This window comes from Myotis nattereri (genome assembly GCF_964212035.1).
Source record: "Myotis nattereri genome assembly, chromosome: 2".
Taxonomy (NCBI): Eukaryota; Metazoa; Chordata; class Mammalia; order Chiroptera; family Vespertilionidae; genus Myotis; species Myotis nattereri.
Window position 1 is genome coordinate 103,897,068 of NC_138076.1, and position 15,974 is coordinate 103,913,041.

Below are 15,974 nucleotides of genomic sequence, written 5' to 3' on the forward strand. Positions count from 1 at the left end.
TCCCAGCACCGGTATCAGCGGAGCCACGAGGCCTCCCAGCACCGGGATCAGTGGAGCCAAGAGGCCTCCTGGCACCGGGATCAGTGTGACAGGGGGCAGCGCCCAAACCCCTTGATTGCCCTGTGGCTCTGTGTGTGACAGGGGGTGAGGCCACAACCTCCCTATCAGCCCTGCTGTGCTCATGACAGGGGAAGGGGCCACAACCCCCTGATCAGCCCTGCACTGTGCCTGATAGGGGGGAGCTCCCCAACGCCCTGATCGCCCTATGGCTCTGTGTGTGACATGGTGCGGCACCCCAACCCCTCCCTGCCATGGGCCCTGCTCTGTGTGTGATGTAGAGCCATAACCTCCCCATCGCCCCTGAGTGTGAGAGTGGTGGCGCCCCAACCCCCTGATACGCCCTGCTCTGTGTATGACAGGGGGCAGTGCCCCAACTCCCCTATCGGCCCTACTCTGTGAGTGACAGGGTGGAGCTCCTCAACCCCCTGATCGACCCTGCTCTGTGCATGACAGGGGGGAGCTCCACAACCCCCCTGATGGGTCCTGCTCTGTGCGTGACAGGGGGCAGAACCTCAACCCCCTGATTGGCCCTGCTCTGTGCGTGACAGAGGGTGGCACCACAATCTCCCCACAACCCTGCCTTGAGTGTGACAGGGGGTGGGGCCCCAACCCCCCTATCGGCCCTACCCTGAGCGTGACTGAGGGTGGCATCGCAACCTCCCAATCCGTCCTGCTCTGTGCATGACAGGGGGTGGCGCCCCAACTCCCCAATCGGCCGTGCTCTGAGCCCGACCAGGGGCTGCACCTAGAGATTGGGCCTGCCTTCTGCCACCCGGGAGCAGGCCTAAGCCAGCAGGTCATTATCTCCCGAGGGGTCCCAGACTGCGAGAGGGCACAGGCCGGGCTGAAGGACCCCCCTTCCCCTCCGAGTGCACACATTTTTGTGCACCGGGCCTCTAGTAAAAGCATAATATGCTAATTTAGACCAGACATCCTTCCAGACGTTCTTCCGGACAACCTTCCTGATGAAGCCGGGGCTGCAAGGGAAGCCTGGATCCCGGATGCCAGAGGGAAGCCAGTGCTGGCAGCCAGGGGAAGGAAAGCCTACTCTTGCATGAATTTTGTTCATTGGGCCTCTAGTTATGACATAATTGAAATCAGTAAGAGCAGCAGACATTTTGTTTTGCTCATTATATTGTCTTTACTTCTTTTCCATACCAAGTGTGAATCTTAAAGAAAATTTTCTTAAATAGCAGATTCTAATGGTATAAAATAGAATAATTTTCTAGTCAGAATAAATGTGGAAATTGAAATAATTTTTTAGCAACTATTATATATTGAGTGTTTAATGGTAGAGTCAAAACAAAATTAGAATTTCTGCTTTGAAAGTTACAAGAAAGAAAGAAAAAATACAAAGGAAGATAAGTCACATTGAAAAAGAAATACCACAAATTATGTTTATGAGAATGACATATCCTTTACCAATGTTAAATAGTAGGGGTTAAATTTTGATAATCTGATAGAATCAGGGATAAAAGAACCTTGGGATCTAGAAACTTTATGTTTATCACCTGGCAAAAATTTTATTTCTTTGTACAGTTTTGGATAGAGAGAGTTTTTGACCACCAAGTCATAAACATTAAGATTCTTTGTCACATTGTGTTGCACCCTGAATTTAGCCAACTGAGGACTTGAGGGTATAGTAAGTGACAAATCCTTTGGCAATGCTATTTCTGTGTCCACACATCTGCATTTTCAGATAGCTCTCAAGTGATTTTTACCTAGCTCTTCCTTTTAAGGTTTGTATGTCTTTTTTTCTGCTTCTCGGCCATACTAGCTATTATATTTTACTGTGATCCTATGTAATAAAAGCCCAGTGACCAAACAGTGGAAAAACCAGAATGACCGGTTGACCAGTTACTATGACAAGCACTGACCACCAGGGGGCAGACACTCAACGCAGGAGCTGACCCCTGGTAGTCAGTGTGCTCCCACAGTGGAAGCGCTGCTCGGCTGACTGGGATGAGAGGCGCTCTCACAGCATGCCAATCCCCGCAGGCCACGCCCCCCACCAGTGCACAAATCCTGTGCACTGGGCCGCTAGTTCTTATATATTTTTGGATGAGTGGGGAAATGGTTTCTTGGAGTTGGAGGGCATGGCAAAGGATGAGAGGTCTCATTCTAAGCTCAAGCCTTATTTAAAGTGGGATCCAATTTGCCATTGTTTGAAATTCTAAATACCAGATTATCAGTAGTCTCTGTTTGTAAATATAAAAAACATTATTAATATTTTTTATTTTTCCACTTATATGTGACTAATACCCATATGTACTTACTATAGACAGTCATGGGGATTTCTTTGAAGGTGCTACCACGAACAAACTGAAAATAAATGTTTATACATGAAGTGTAGTAATATGACATGTATACTTAGTAACATAAAACTAAGGCTAGTTGTATTAAAAAATATGGAACCACTGTATTTCTTACTAAGGTAAATAAAATAAAGCTATCATTACACTTAAAAGAAATGAAGTCTTCATATGAGTCAAATTCCAGTTTTCTGCTATAAGGCTGATAGCTTAACATTTATAGATTTGTAATTCAGTCTTGAAAATTATACAATACTTAATCCAAAGTCATGTGTTTTCTGACACATTGACTCTATAGTAATAAAGAAGCAAAATATTCCTTGCCTTTAACTATTATGATTAATGACAACTTTTTATAAGTATATATTTTTTCTTATATTCAGTAGCAAAGATATTTGAGGATAAAAAAATTATAGTTGTTTTTTTCCATGTCTCATCTTCCCTACTGGATGGTAAAATTTTTGCATAAAGAGCCATATCTGATTCAACTTAATGTTTCACATAACACTTAATACACTGCTTGGCCTCATGTAAATTGTAATGGATTGTTGTTGAATAAAGCCATAAGGAATTTATGTCATTTCTTTACAGATGGGCCAGTGATGCATAATCAACAGAGCAATCCAAACCTAGTGTCCTACTCATTAATGTATACATTTATAGTTTCTTATGTTCAACACATTATAAATAAATCCAATAATATTCTGTACCTTAATTTGGATATATTTGATCAGTTTATTAAGTACTTCCAGCAGCTGATCACTTCCAATAGGCGTGTCTATGAAGAGGAATATTAAATAAATGTTGGCAAGAATGTATGAAATAAAAATCTAGGTTTTTTTAATAAAAAATATTTAGCATATTAATGAATTCAGTAATTACCAACCTGCTGGATAGAGAAGTTTATCTACAACATGAATGACACCATTTGTTGTCATGATGTCAGATTCTTTTGATTTCAATTCATTTACCAGAAGTGTGTCATTTACCTATCAAAACAAGGAATAATGTCAATGAGAAATTTAATGAAAAATGAACATTACAATTTATGAACACTATCATAAATTCATTCCATAAAACTTACTCCTTTCAGATAGATTTTGCTTCCTTGTATGGTCTTTAGAATGTTAGTAACTCCAGGTTCAAACCCCTTTCCAATGAAAACTCCTGGTGTCAGGTGATAAAGGATAATGTTTTGAAGAGCATTTTTGTTGCCTAGAAGGAAAATATATATATTTATTTAATAACATGTCATCTTGTTTTGGCATTTTGATGCTAGGAATACTAAAGAGAAAAATATTTGTCTTTATATTCCCACACTGTATTTCTTATCTAATTGTTCTCTCAAGTTACTATTGATAAATAACATAAATGAACACATAGCCCAAACACATGACAGTAAGCAGTTAACTAAGAATATTAATGAGTGACCCTTCACATATCTTAAATGAAAATAATGAAAACTATGACTCTACAAAAATTTTTTAAAAGGAAACATTTTTGAGGCTGATGTCTGGGCAGAAACCCTTGAGGAAGAAATTAAATCCTGATATTAGACCCTCAAATATTCCATATTCACTTTTACTTACGAATCAGAATTTCCTTTTCTTCATTAGTCATTCCCTTAAAGGCATCATTGGTTGGAACAAATAAAGTCCAATCCCCAGGTTGTGTTAGGAGCTCTTTCAAGTCTGCAGCTTCTAGAAAGCTAAGGAAGATGCTAAACAGAAAAGACATGTGTTTATTTTGTTAGATTTAAATATAGTATGCTCACCTACAATGCATGGAATAGAATATAATCCATGTATTCAGAAAGCATGAGAAAGTTGTTCATACATTTTCATAGGTTTCATATGCAATTTACCTGTTAAGAAAGTTTTTTCATGGGGAAATTATTTAAAGGTACATGTGATTTTTTAAAAATATATTTTATTGATTTTTTACAGAGAGGAAGGGAGAGGGATAGAGAGTTAGAAACATTGATGAGAGAGAAGCATCGATAAGCTGCCTCCTGCACACCTCCTACTGGGGATGTGTCCGCAACCAAGGTACATGCCCTTCACTGGAATCTAACCTGGGACCTTTCAGTCCACAGGCCGATGCTATATCCACTGAGCCAAACCAGTTAGGGCTACGTGTGATTTTTAAATTTTCTAAATACTGTTTTTCTCCTATAAAACTTGAAAAGGTCACACTTTATAGCAAATAAACATTTTTAATTTAATATTCTACAAAATAGCCTTTGCTATTAAATATCATTTAAAAATTTAATTATAAAAAACTTGCAAAGAGTAGTTCAGTTTATAAGATTGTGTGTGTTTTTCAGTCACCAAATTATATTATGTTGAACCAGGAAGCAAAATAATGTTGAGAATATATTTAGTTTCATAGACTTATTATTCTAAGTTTTATGATCAGCAATACTGAATATTAAATGCCATTTGGAATTCTAACTGTGAAACAAAAATATGCCAATACCGCTCATTCTTTTGTGGATGTGAAACTAATTAAGTTTACCTAAAGCGTTTATCTTGTTTTAACTTTTCATGGAGGGATTTCTCTGCTGGTTTGATGATCTCTCGGAATATGTGAATAGCACCATTTCGCCCTTGTTTGCTTCCTCTCACCATGCAGGAATTTTCAATGCAGACAGCCTAGCAAAGGAAAAAAAGATACAGCTCTCCATTTTCTTATTTGAATTTTCCTATGTGGAAATAATTGCATAATTAAATTTTTAGATTGACTCTCCTAAAAGGTACCCTGACCTATATGGCTAGTGGAAAAAGCTTCTCTCTTCTGTTTTTAATTCCTTGCAAAATCTGACATCACCTTATTCAACCAGGTTTTCTGCTACTACTCAAGCTACCCTAGGTGTCAGCAGGTAGTTTTGTGAGTAAGTAATAAAAGTTCCATAGAATTCCATTGTTACATTTTCTACCATTCCTCTTCATGTTCCAACCATTTTTCCAACCTTCTTAGGAAACTTTAACCTTTTAACTCTTTAGGACCTTTTTTCACTGTCAGTTTCCTGACATCAGTGCCTCTTGTGATCTTCATTAATAGTTTCTATATTTTCTTAACTGTAATATCCCATCAATTTATAAATGAAAGTATTAATTTAGTTATAGTACTTTTAAACAAATAAAGGTAAATGTGTAATTTAGAGAACAGCCCATTTTCTGCTTCCTTTATAATGTTTGTCATGGAATTGTGGAACTATAATGAACAGATACTGTGTCAAATTCAATTCTAGGAAATGCTTTACTTTCTGTAAAATATTTTAGCTATAGCTGTATGTGTTTCCTGGACAGAAACCACTAGTTGCACTGTGATTTTGATAAGCAATATTTTCTAAAATGTTTTCTTCAGATAAAGTACAGTAGAATCATTTTATAGGATTCAAAAATATTTCTGTTTATGAAAGTTTATCTTGAGAGTTATTCAAAAGAGATTCAATTGCTGAATTGTGATCTCAGAGTAAAAGATCATTCTACATACTTGATTATACATAAAAATTATCTTGTAAATTATAATAGACCCTATAAACTGATAAACAAATGGCCAATGGACAGATGAAGAGATATTTAACATCATTAATCATCAGTAAATGCAAGTCAAAACCATAATGAAATACTACCTCAGACCAGTCAGAATGGCAGTTAACAAAACTCAAAGAATTAAGAACAGAGTTAGATCCAGAAACTCCTCTTCTGCGTATCTAACAAAAAAATTTGAAAACATTTATTCACAAAGATATCTTCACCACTTTGTTCATTGCAGCATTATTCCCAGTGACCAAGACATGGAAACAACCAAAGTTTCCTTCCATAGATGATTGGGTAAAGAAGATTTGGTACATATGTACAATGGAATACTACTCAGCCATAAGAAAAGATGAAACACTACCCTGTGGGGAGATTAAAAATGGCGGCAGAGTAAGTGGAAGCTACACTGACACTCTCCAAGCACCAAACTGGAAATACAGCTAAAATACAGAAAAATCACCCTGAAAAATCAACTAAAGACTAGCTGGAGAGAACCCTAATAACCAAAGATGGAAAGTGGAGACTGTATAGAGACTGGTAGGAAGTGTGGAGACAAGAAAGGGATGGCTGGGCTTCCACAGTCAGCAGCTGAAGTTTCAAAGTGTTATCACAGCTGTTAGGAGTTTCCCACTGAGAACTCTGGGGTCTAAACCCCAAGCTGGCCTCCCCAGCCCAGAGCACTAGAACTGAGAAAGGTGCCCACGTAATACCTGACTGTGAAAAGCATCAAGGTTGCTGTCTGCCAGTGAGAGATGGCTGGAAATGCTGGCACCCTCTTAAAGGACCAAGGCACAACATTTTGTGTGCAGCTTTTCACCTTGGGCTCCAGGAGAGGGAGGGAATAGTAGACTGGAGCTGTGTCAGGAGATTCCAGGGTTGCGAGGGTGGGAATTGGAGCTTGGAGGGCAATCTTCTGGTCTCCTGTGCTGAGTCATTCCCTCACTGTGTGGAGGACATCTTTCTCTGATTGACATTTGCTATCTAGGCAGTTTTGGCTGGGGTGAAGGCAATTGCACACCCTAATGGAAGTCATCTCGTCCCACCCTGTGGTCAGCATAAGGTTAATCAAGCATGAATAAAAATCAAACTGCAGGCAGAGGTGGATCTCTGGAGGTTTTGAGTCTATCCTGATATAATCTCAGGCCCTGATCTAAGAAACGCAGACCCTGGTGCACATTGTGGTGCTTTCCTAAGGTACCCAAACCCAACAGAGGGAGCCACAAGCTGTGGATTGCTGATAGCCTCAAACAGAGTACTAAGTGCCAGTCAGAAGCAGCATCTGACATTATCCTGCATTAGAGATTGGGAGTCACAGCAGATCTACCTAATATATATACACAAACCCAGATAGAAAGCCAAAATGGGAAGACAAAGAAACAACTCCCAAATGAAAGAAGAGGAGAATTCACCAGAAGAAGAACTAAACGAAACAGAGACAAGAAATTTATCAGAGATAGAGCTCAGAATAATAATGGCAAAGATGCTCAACAGCATGAGAAAAAATATAGTAATTATGAAAAAAGACCAGTTGGAAATAAAGAATGACATAACACTAATAACACTGTGGAAGGAATACACAGCAGATATGGGGAAGCAGAGGACTGGATCAGTGAATTAGAAGACAGAGTAGAAAAAAAATCACTCAATCAGAGAAAGAAAAAACAATTTAAAAACAGGAGGACAGTTTAAGGGAGCCATGGGACAAAGTGAAACAAAAATATTCACATAATCAGAGTGCCAGAAGGAGGCGAAAGTGAGCAAGGGATAGAGAACATATTTGAAGAAATAATGGCAAAATACTTCCCCAACCTACTGAAGAAAAAAGTCACATAAGTCCAGGAGGCACATAGAGTCACAAGAAAGAAGAACCCAAAGAGGCCCATACCCAGACACATCATAATTAAAATGACAAAAATTAAAAATAGAGATTCTTAAAGAGAGAAAAGCAATGTGTTACCTACAAAAGGGTTGATTCCTCATCAGAAACTCTATAAGCCAGAAGGGAATGGCATGAAGTATTCAAGGTAATGAAAAGCAAGTATCTGAAATCAAGATTACTATATCCAGAAAGGCTATCATTCAAAATAGATGGTGAAATAAAAAGCTTACCAGACAAAAAGGCTTTATCACCACCAAACCAGAACTACAAGAAATGCTAATGGGACTGCTATAATGAGAAGAAATATATAGAGAGAAACATAGACATACAGATCTTAAGTGTCAAGAAATAAGTTCCTATCAATAATAACCGTAAATGCAAATGGATTAAATGCTCCAATCAAAAGATATAGGGTACACGAATGGATACAAAAACATGACCCAATTATATGCTGTCTACAAGAGACCCACCTCGGACCAAAAGACTCACACAGGCTGAGGATGAAGGGATGGAAAAACATTTTCCATGAATGGAAAGGAAAAAAAAACAAAACAAAAACAACGCTAGGGTAGCAATCCTCATATCTGACAAATAGACTTCAAAATGAATTTCATCACAAGAGACAATAAGGGTCACTACATAATACTAAAGGTATCAATACAACAAGAGGATATAACCCTGGAAAACGTATATGTACCCAATATAGGAGCACCTAAATATATATTAAAGAACACTTCTTGAGGACTTTAAGGGAAAGATCAAAAGCAATGCAGTTATAGTAGGGGACTTTAATGCCCTACTGACTTCACTGGATAGATCTTCCAGATAAAAAATTATCAAGGAAAGAGTGGCTCTAAATGACCCACTGGATCAGATGGATTTAATTATCATTTATAGAACATTTCATCCCAATGCTGCAGAATATACATTCTTCTCAAGTACACATGGACCATTCTCAAAGATAGACCACATGTTAGAATGCAAAACAAGTTTCTACAATTTCAAGAAAATTGAATTCATATCAAGCATCTTCTTAGACCACAATGGAATAAAATTAGAAATCAACTACATTAAAAATACTCCAAAACATTCTAACACAAGGAGGCTATATAACATGTTATTAAACAACTAGAGGCCTGGTGCATGAATTTGTGCACCAGTGGGGTCCCTTGACCTGGCCTGTGGGATCGGGCTGAAAACTGCTCTCCAACATCCCCCGAGGGGTCCCAGATTGCAAGAGGGCACAGGCCATGCCAAGGGACCCCTCCGGTGCACAATCAGGGCCAGGGAGGGATGTAGGAGGTTGGCCAGCCTAGGAGGGACAGCGGAAGGGCTCCAGGGAGTGTCCAGACCAATTTGCTCAGTTCCGATTGGCCAGACCCCAGCAACAAGCTAACCTACCAGTCGAAGCATCTCTCCCCTGGTGGTCAGTGCATGTTATAGTGAATAATTGAGTGGACTTAGCATATCATTAGCATATTATGCTTTGATTGGTTGAATGGCCTACTGGACAACCAGACACTTAGCATATTAGGCTTTTTTTATATAGGATGACAGGGTTACCAATGAGATCAAGGAAGAAATAAAAAATGTTCTGGAAACAAATGTAAATGAACCTAAAACAACCTAAAATCTCTGTGACCCAGCAAAAGCAGTTCTAAGAGGGAGGTTCATAGCACTTCAGGCCTACCTCAAAAGACAAGAAAAATTAATAATAAAATATTTAACACTACACCTTAAAGAATTAGAGCAATAAGAAAAGCCCAGAGGAAGTAGAATGAAAGAAATAATAAAGATTAGAGCAGAAATAAATTACATTGGGATGAAAAAAATCATACAAAAGTTCATTGAAACTAAGAGTTTATTCTTTGAAAAGATAAGATTTATGAGCCTTCAGCTAGTCTCATCCTATATAATAAAAGCCTAATATGCAAGTTGACCAAATGGCAGAACCACCAGCCACTATGATATGCACTGACCACCAGGGGACAAACACTCAATGCAGGAGCTGCCCCCAGCCCACAGGCCCAAGGCACGTGCCAGCGGGGGACCCGTGATCGCCCCACCAGTCACCCCACAGATTGGCCCTGATTGCTGGCCAGGCCTAGGGACTCTACCCATACATGAATTTCATGCACTGAGCCTCTAGTCAGAAAATAAAGAGAGAGGACCCCCAAAATTAAATCAGAAATGAAAGTGGTGAAGTAACAACTGACACCATGGAAATATAAAGGGTTGTAAGAAAATACTGTGAACAGCTATATGCCAACAAGCTGGACAAAGTGTATAAAATGGACACATTCCTAGAAAAATACAATTTCCCAAAACTGAATCAGAAAGAGACAGAAAACCTAAATAAGCCAATAACAACTGATGAAATAGAAGCAGTAATCAAAAACTTCCTGCAAACAAAAGTCTTGCCCTGGACAGCTTTATAGGGGAGTTTTACCAAACCTTCAAAGAACAACACCTATCTTCCTCAAACTATTCCAAAAAATCCAAGAGGAATGAAAAGTTCCAAGGTCTTTTCATGAGTTCAATAAAGAGAACTAATTCCAAAACCAGATAAAGGAACAAGGAAATAGAACTATAGTCCAGTATATTGGGTGAACAGATATGCTAAAACCTTTAACAAAATATTAGCAAATTGGATCCAGCAATGTATTAAAAAGATCATATTCCATGATCAAATGGAATTTATTATGGAGATGAAGGATATTTGCAAATCAGTAAATGCGATACATCACATAAACAAATTAAAAGGAAAAAAAAAATCACATGTACATATCAATTTACACAGAGAAAACATTCAACAAAACCTAACACCTATCTTTTATTAAAAACTCTCAGCAAAGTGGGACTAGAGGGATCATATCTCAACATAATAAAGGTCATATATGACAAACGTATAGTGAACATCATACTCAATAGGCAATAACTAAAACCTTTCCCCCTAAGAACAGGAACAAGTCAGTGATGTCCAATTTCACCACTCATAGTACTGGAAGTTCTAGCCACAGCGGTCAGACAAGAAGAAGTAAAAGACATCCAAATTGAAAAGGAAAAAGTTAAACTCTCATTATTCCCAAATGACATGATTATTGTACATAGAAAATTCTAAAGACTCCACCAAAAACTACTAGATTTAATCAATGAATTTGGCAATGTAGCAGGATACAAAATTAACATCCAGAAATTGATGGCATTTTTATACACCAATAATTGAATTGTCAGAAAGAGAGATTAAACAAATAATCCAATTTACCATGGCAACAAAAAATTAAGGTATTTGGGAATAAACGTAACCAACGAGGTATAAGAGTTATATGTGGAAAACTACAGGATGTTGAAAAAAGAGAGAGAGGAAGATATAAACAAGTAGAAGAATATACCATGTTCATGGATTGGTAATATTTACATCATTAAAATGTTCATACTACCCAAAGAAATCTACAGATGCATTGCAATTATGATTAAAAAATTAACAGCATATTTCACAGATCTAGAAAAAAATACTCCAAAATGTATATGGAATCAATAAAGACCCCAAATAATTGCAATAATCTTGAGAAAGAAAGACAATGTTAGAGGAATCACAATACCAGATATCAAGTTATACTACAAAACCACTGTAATCAAAGCAGCCTGCTACTGGCACAAGAACAGACATATAGTTAAATGGAACAGAACAGAGACCCCAGAAATCAACCCAAGCAATTACCTTGAATTAATATTTGACAAAGAAGGTAAGAATATACAATGGAGTCAAGACAGTCTCCTCAATAAATGTTGTTGGGAAAATTGGACAGATACATGCAAAAAAATGAAACTAGATCACCAACTTACACCATAAACAAGAATAAAACTCAAAATGGATACAATACTTAAATGTAAGTTGTCATGGCATTAAAATTCTGGAAGAAACCATAAGAAGGAAAATCTCAGACATCTCTCCTAGCAACATGTTTACAGATACATCTCCTAGGGCAAAGGAAACTAAGGAGAAAATAAACAAATGGGACTACATAAAAATAAAAAGCTTCTTCATAATAAAAGAAGCCATCAACAAATCAAAAGGGATCCCACTGTATAAGATAACATATTTGACTATGATATTTCTGATAAAGTTTTAATATCTAAAATATATAAGTAACAAATACAACTTAACAAAAGGAAGCCAAACAACCCAATTTAAAAATGGGCAGAATACCTGAATATACATTTCTCCAAAGAGGATATACAGATGGCCAAGAGACATATGAAAGAATACTCCAAGTTACTGATCATCAGAGAGATGCAAATTAAACAACAATGAGGTATCACCTTATACCTGTCAGAATGGCTACCATCAACAAATCACAAGTGCTTATGTGGATGTGGAGAAAAGGGAACCCTAGTACACTGCTAGTGGGAATGCAAACTGGTGCAGCTATTATGGAGTTTCCTCAAAAAATTAAATGTCAGCTGTCTTTTGACCTAGTGACCCCACTTCTGGGAATATATCATAAGAAACCTGAAACACCAATCAGAAAGAATGCATGCATCCCTATGTTCAGAGCAGCACAATTTATAATAGCTAAGATCTGAAAATAACCCAAGTAGATAAAAAAGCAGTGGTACATGTACACCATGGGATACTATACAGCAGTAAAAAAGAAGGAACTCAACATTTGCAATACCATGGAGGGACCTGGAGAGTATTATGTTAATCAAAATAAGCCAGTCAGACAAAGACAAATACAGCATGATCTCACTCATATGTGGAATCTAATGAACAAAATAAACTGATGAACAAAATAGGTCCAGAAACATAGTAGCATAGAACAGACTGTGGAATATCAGAGGGTAAGCACGGCAAGATGACTGGGTGAGAAGAGATCAACCAAAGAACCTGTATGCATATATTCTTTAACCCATAAACACAGACAATAGAGTAGTGAAGGCCTTGGGTGGTGGATGGAGGTGGGCTAGAAGGGGTCAATACAGGGAAAAGGGGGACATACGAAATACTTTCAACAATAAAGATTTAATTAAAAATAAAGAAATACTGTCATATGACTACATGGATGGATCTTGAGAATATCATGCTTAGCAAAATAAATCAGACAGAAATAGTCAAGAACCATATGATTTCACTCATATGTAGGATACAAAACTGAAAGCACAAATGAACAAACAGTAAAAACAAACAAACTGCTAGACACAGACAACTATGGAATGCTTACCAGAGGGATTGGGTGTGGGAGGTAGTAAAGGGTAAAAGGAGTCAAATATATGGTGACAGGATATTTGACTTAGTGTGGTTGGTTGGCAAACAATACAATATACAGATGATTAATCATAGAATTGTATACTTGAAACCTATATACCAATGTCACCCAATTAAGTTTAATTTTAAAATAAATAAATCACATATATTCAACAAATAACTTGTGTTGGAAAGAATGTAGAGAAAAGGGAGCCCTTGTGTACTTTTGGTGGGACTGCAAATTATTGCAGCCAATATAGAAAGCAGTGTGGAGACTCCTCAAAAAATTAAAAATAGAACTACCATACGATCCAGCAATTCTACTTCTATGTATTTATCAAAGGAAACAAAACACTAATTTAAAAAGACATATACCTTCCTATGTTCAAGGCAGCATTATTTACAATAGCCAAGATATGGAAACAACCTAGATTTCCATTGATAGATGAGTGGATAAAAAATATGTGATCTAATTTTGCAATGGAATATTACTCAGCCATAAAAAATGAAATTTTACCATTTGTGAGAACAAGGATGGTATTATGCTAAGTGAAGTAAGAGAAAGATAAATACCAAATGATTTCACTTATATGTGGAATATGAAGTGAAACAAAAACAGACTTATTGAAAAATGGTTTCCAGAGTAGATAAGAGTTGGGAGGGTGGTTGAAAAAGGTGAAGGGCAATATGGAAAATTGTGATCAGTTTTCACAGTGATGGATGATTATTAGACTAAGTGTGATGATCACATTGTAAGATTTATAAATGTCCAATCAGTATATTGCATGCCTGAAACTAATTTGTATACAAACTATACTTAAATAAAACTAGTAATGAAAAGCTTATTTTAGAGACGTTGTAGTGATTTGTGGAATTGAAATAATGCTTTATAATATAATGTTATTTATAATTAAACAATTGCAAATTTAAGAATTATTAACACATAGAACTTTTTGTGTAACTTTCTGTCTTCACACATGTTACTCAGTTTCCTGATATTTTCTTTTCTTTTTTAATTGATACTTAGAGAGAAGAAGGGAGAGAGAGAGAGAGAGAGAGAGAGAGAGAGAGAGAAATATTGATGTGAGAGAGAACCCATAACCTGGGTATGTGCCCTGACCAGGAATCAACCTGGTCAAAGGGACAAAGCTCCAAACAACTTAGCCACACTGGCCAGGACATTCCCTCCCTGATCTTCTGATGCATATTTATTGTTAAAACTGTATAAATAAAATTCTGGGAAACATATGTTGTAACAACATCCTTTGACAAGCACATGTCACTTAACAATTAGGCCAGTGTAGATATTTTATACTGTTTTATTCACTTACTGTTCGATACACGAAGACTCTGAGCTGTTTGCCTCCAATGGTCTCAAGTTTTTGTCCATTGTAAAGCTCATTAAGTCCAACTTTTACTTTCAATATATGATTCTGCAGAATTAATTTAAGAAGGCGCTGATCCATGCTCAGAGTATCATCTATAAATAAATTTTAAAGGAAAAAATATAATGGTATTTAGAAAGCATTAAAGTTTCTCTTGGTAAGAGAAAATAATGAAAATGAATCATTCTTATCTTTGATACTATGGGTCCTACACTCTTATATAACTCAATTAAATGCTCAAGGCAATGGATTTTATGCACCAACAAAAACTCTATGAGCTATTTCATCAAGTGACTATAACATGTTTCCAAGCAGTCCAAACAATGGGTTTCATTTCTGTGAGGGCAACATAGTTTTGTGTAGTCACTGGAAAAAGTTAAACTCTAGTGGTGGCCAAGAATTTTTCTGAGAATTTGATATCAAATAGCCAGAAAGACTACTGATGAATCATTTGTAAATTTACCTTCATTACTGAAGAGAAAATCAAAGCACAAAACATCTTAAAGGTAGGTTAACATTAATGCATATGGACATCATTATTACAAAGAAGAAAATCATTTCTAGAAATTTGAAATTTTTATTGATAACTTCTGTCATAATTTGGTATTTGGAAAGTTGTAAAATAGGTGGCACTTATCTATATATATAAAAGCCTAAGTGACCATTATTACCAAATGACCAGAACGACTGGTCAACCAGTCGCTATGATGCACACTGACCACCAGAGGGCAGATGCTCAATGCAGGAGCTGTCCCCAGGTGGTCAGTGCACTCCCACAGCCAACCTCCCACAGCCCCTTCTCCCACTAGCCAACCTCCCGCAGCCCCTCCCCGCAGCTGGCCAGCCCCTCGAATAGGCCTCAATTACTGGCCAGACCAAGGGACTCCACCAGTGCACAAATTTGTGCACCAGGCCTCTAGTTTGTTTATATAATTATTAAATTATGCCTAACAATTTAAATATGTCTTTAAAAATCACTTTTCTAGAAAAAAATGGCAGGTTGCATTAATCTAAAGACTGTCACTGAATAGAAGCTACTAGGCAAAATATTTATAACAATAGTTTATAACTTAATATAGAAGTGTATAATATTCTCTTGCTTTATTTATTTATAATCATGCACTAGAGGGGGAGTCCCTCAGCCCAGCCTGCCTCCTCTTACTGTCCGGGAGCCCTCAGGGGCAGGAGGTGACCTGGCGATCAGGAGAAGGCGATGCCCCCATCACACCTCTGCTGCTGCCACTGCTGGCAGTGCAAGCCTGGGCCGGCCCTGGTTACTTGACCCTTGGGTGGCCCTGGGTGGCTGGGCAGCCAACATCCAAGGCTTTCCTGTGCCTTGGGCTGGTCCTGGGCGGCTGGGGGGCTGAGGGTACTGGGGAACTCCGGAGGCAGGCTCATGGAGCAGCCGGGCCAGCTTGGGGGCGGGCCCGGCCTTGCCACACATCTGCCACCCCAGTGGAGCTGAAGGGATTGGGCATTGCCATCTTGTGACTGTGGGTGCCACCATCTTTGAGGGCGTGGTAGTCAATTAACATATCCCCTCCT

The 15,974-nt window shown here is 37.9% G+C and overlaps 1 protein-coding gene across 3 annotated transcripts in view; it reads right to left on the reverse strand.

Moving 5' to 3' along the window:
* POSTN (periostin) overlaps window positions 1–15,974 on the reverse strand; it is a 50,607-nt gene that overhangs the window by 22,209 nt on the left and 12,424 nt on the right. For all 3 annotated transcript variants that reach the window (XM_081084676.1, XM_081084677.1, XM_081084678.1), the window contains exons 10-16: window positions 14,376–14,524; window positions 4,890–5,026; window positions 3,962–4,092; window positions 3,457–3,587; window positions 3,259–3,361; window positions 3,083–3,150; window positions 2,337–2,382 (exon numbers count right to left, since the gene is read on the reverse strand). In XM_081084676.1, coding sequence (XP_080940802.1) covers window positions 2,337–2,382; window positions 3,083–3,150; window positions 3,259–3,361; window positions 3,457–3,587; window positions 3,962–4,092; window positions 4,890–5,026; window positions 14,376–14,524 — 765 coding nt within the window. The remainder of the gene's footprint in view (window positions 1–2,336; window positions 2,383–3,082; window positions 3,151–3,258; window positions 3,362–3,456; window positions 3,588–3,961; window positions 4,093–4,889; window positions 5,027–14,375; window positions 14,525–15,974) is intronic.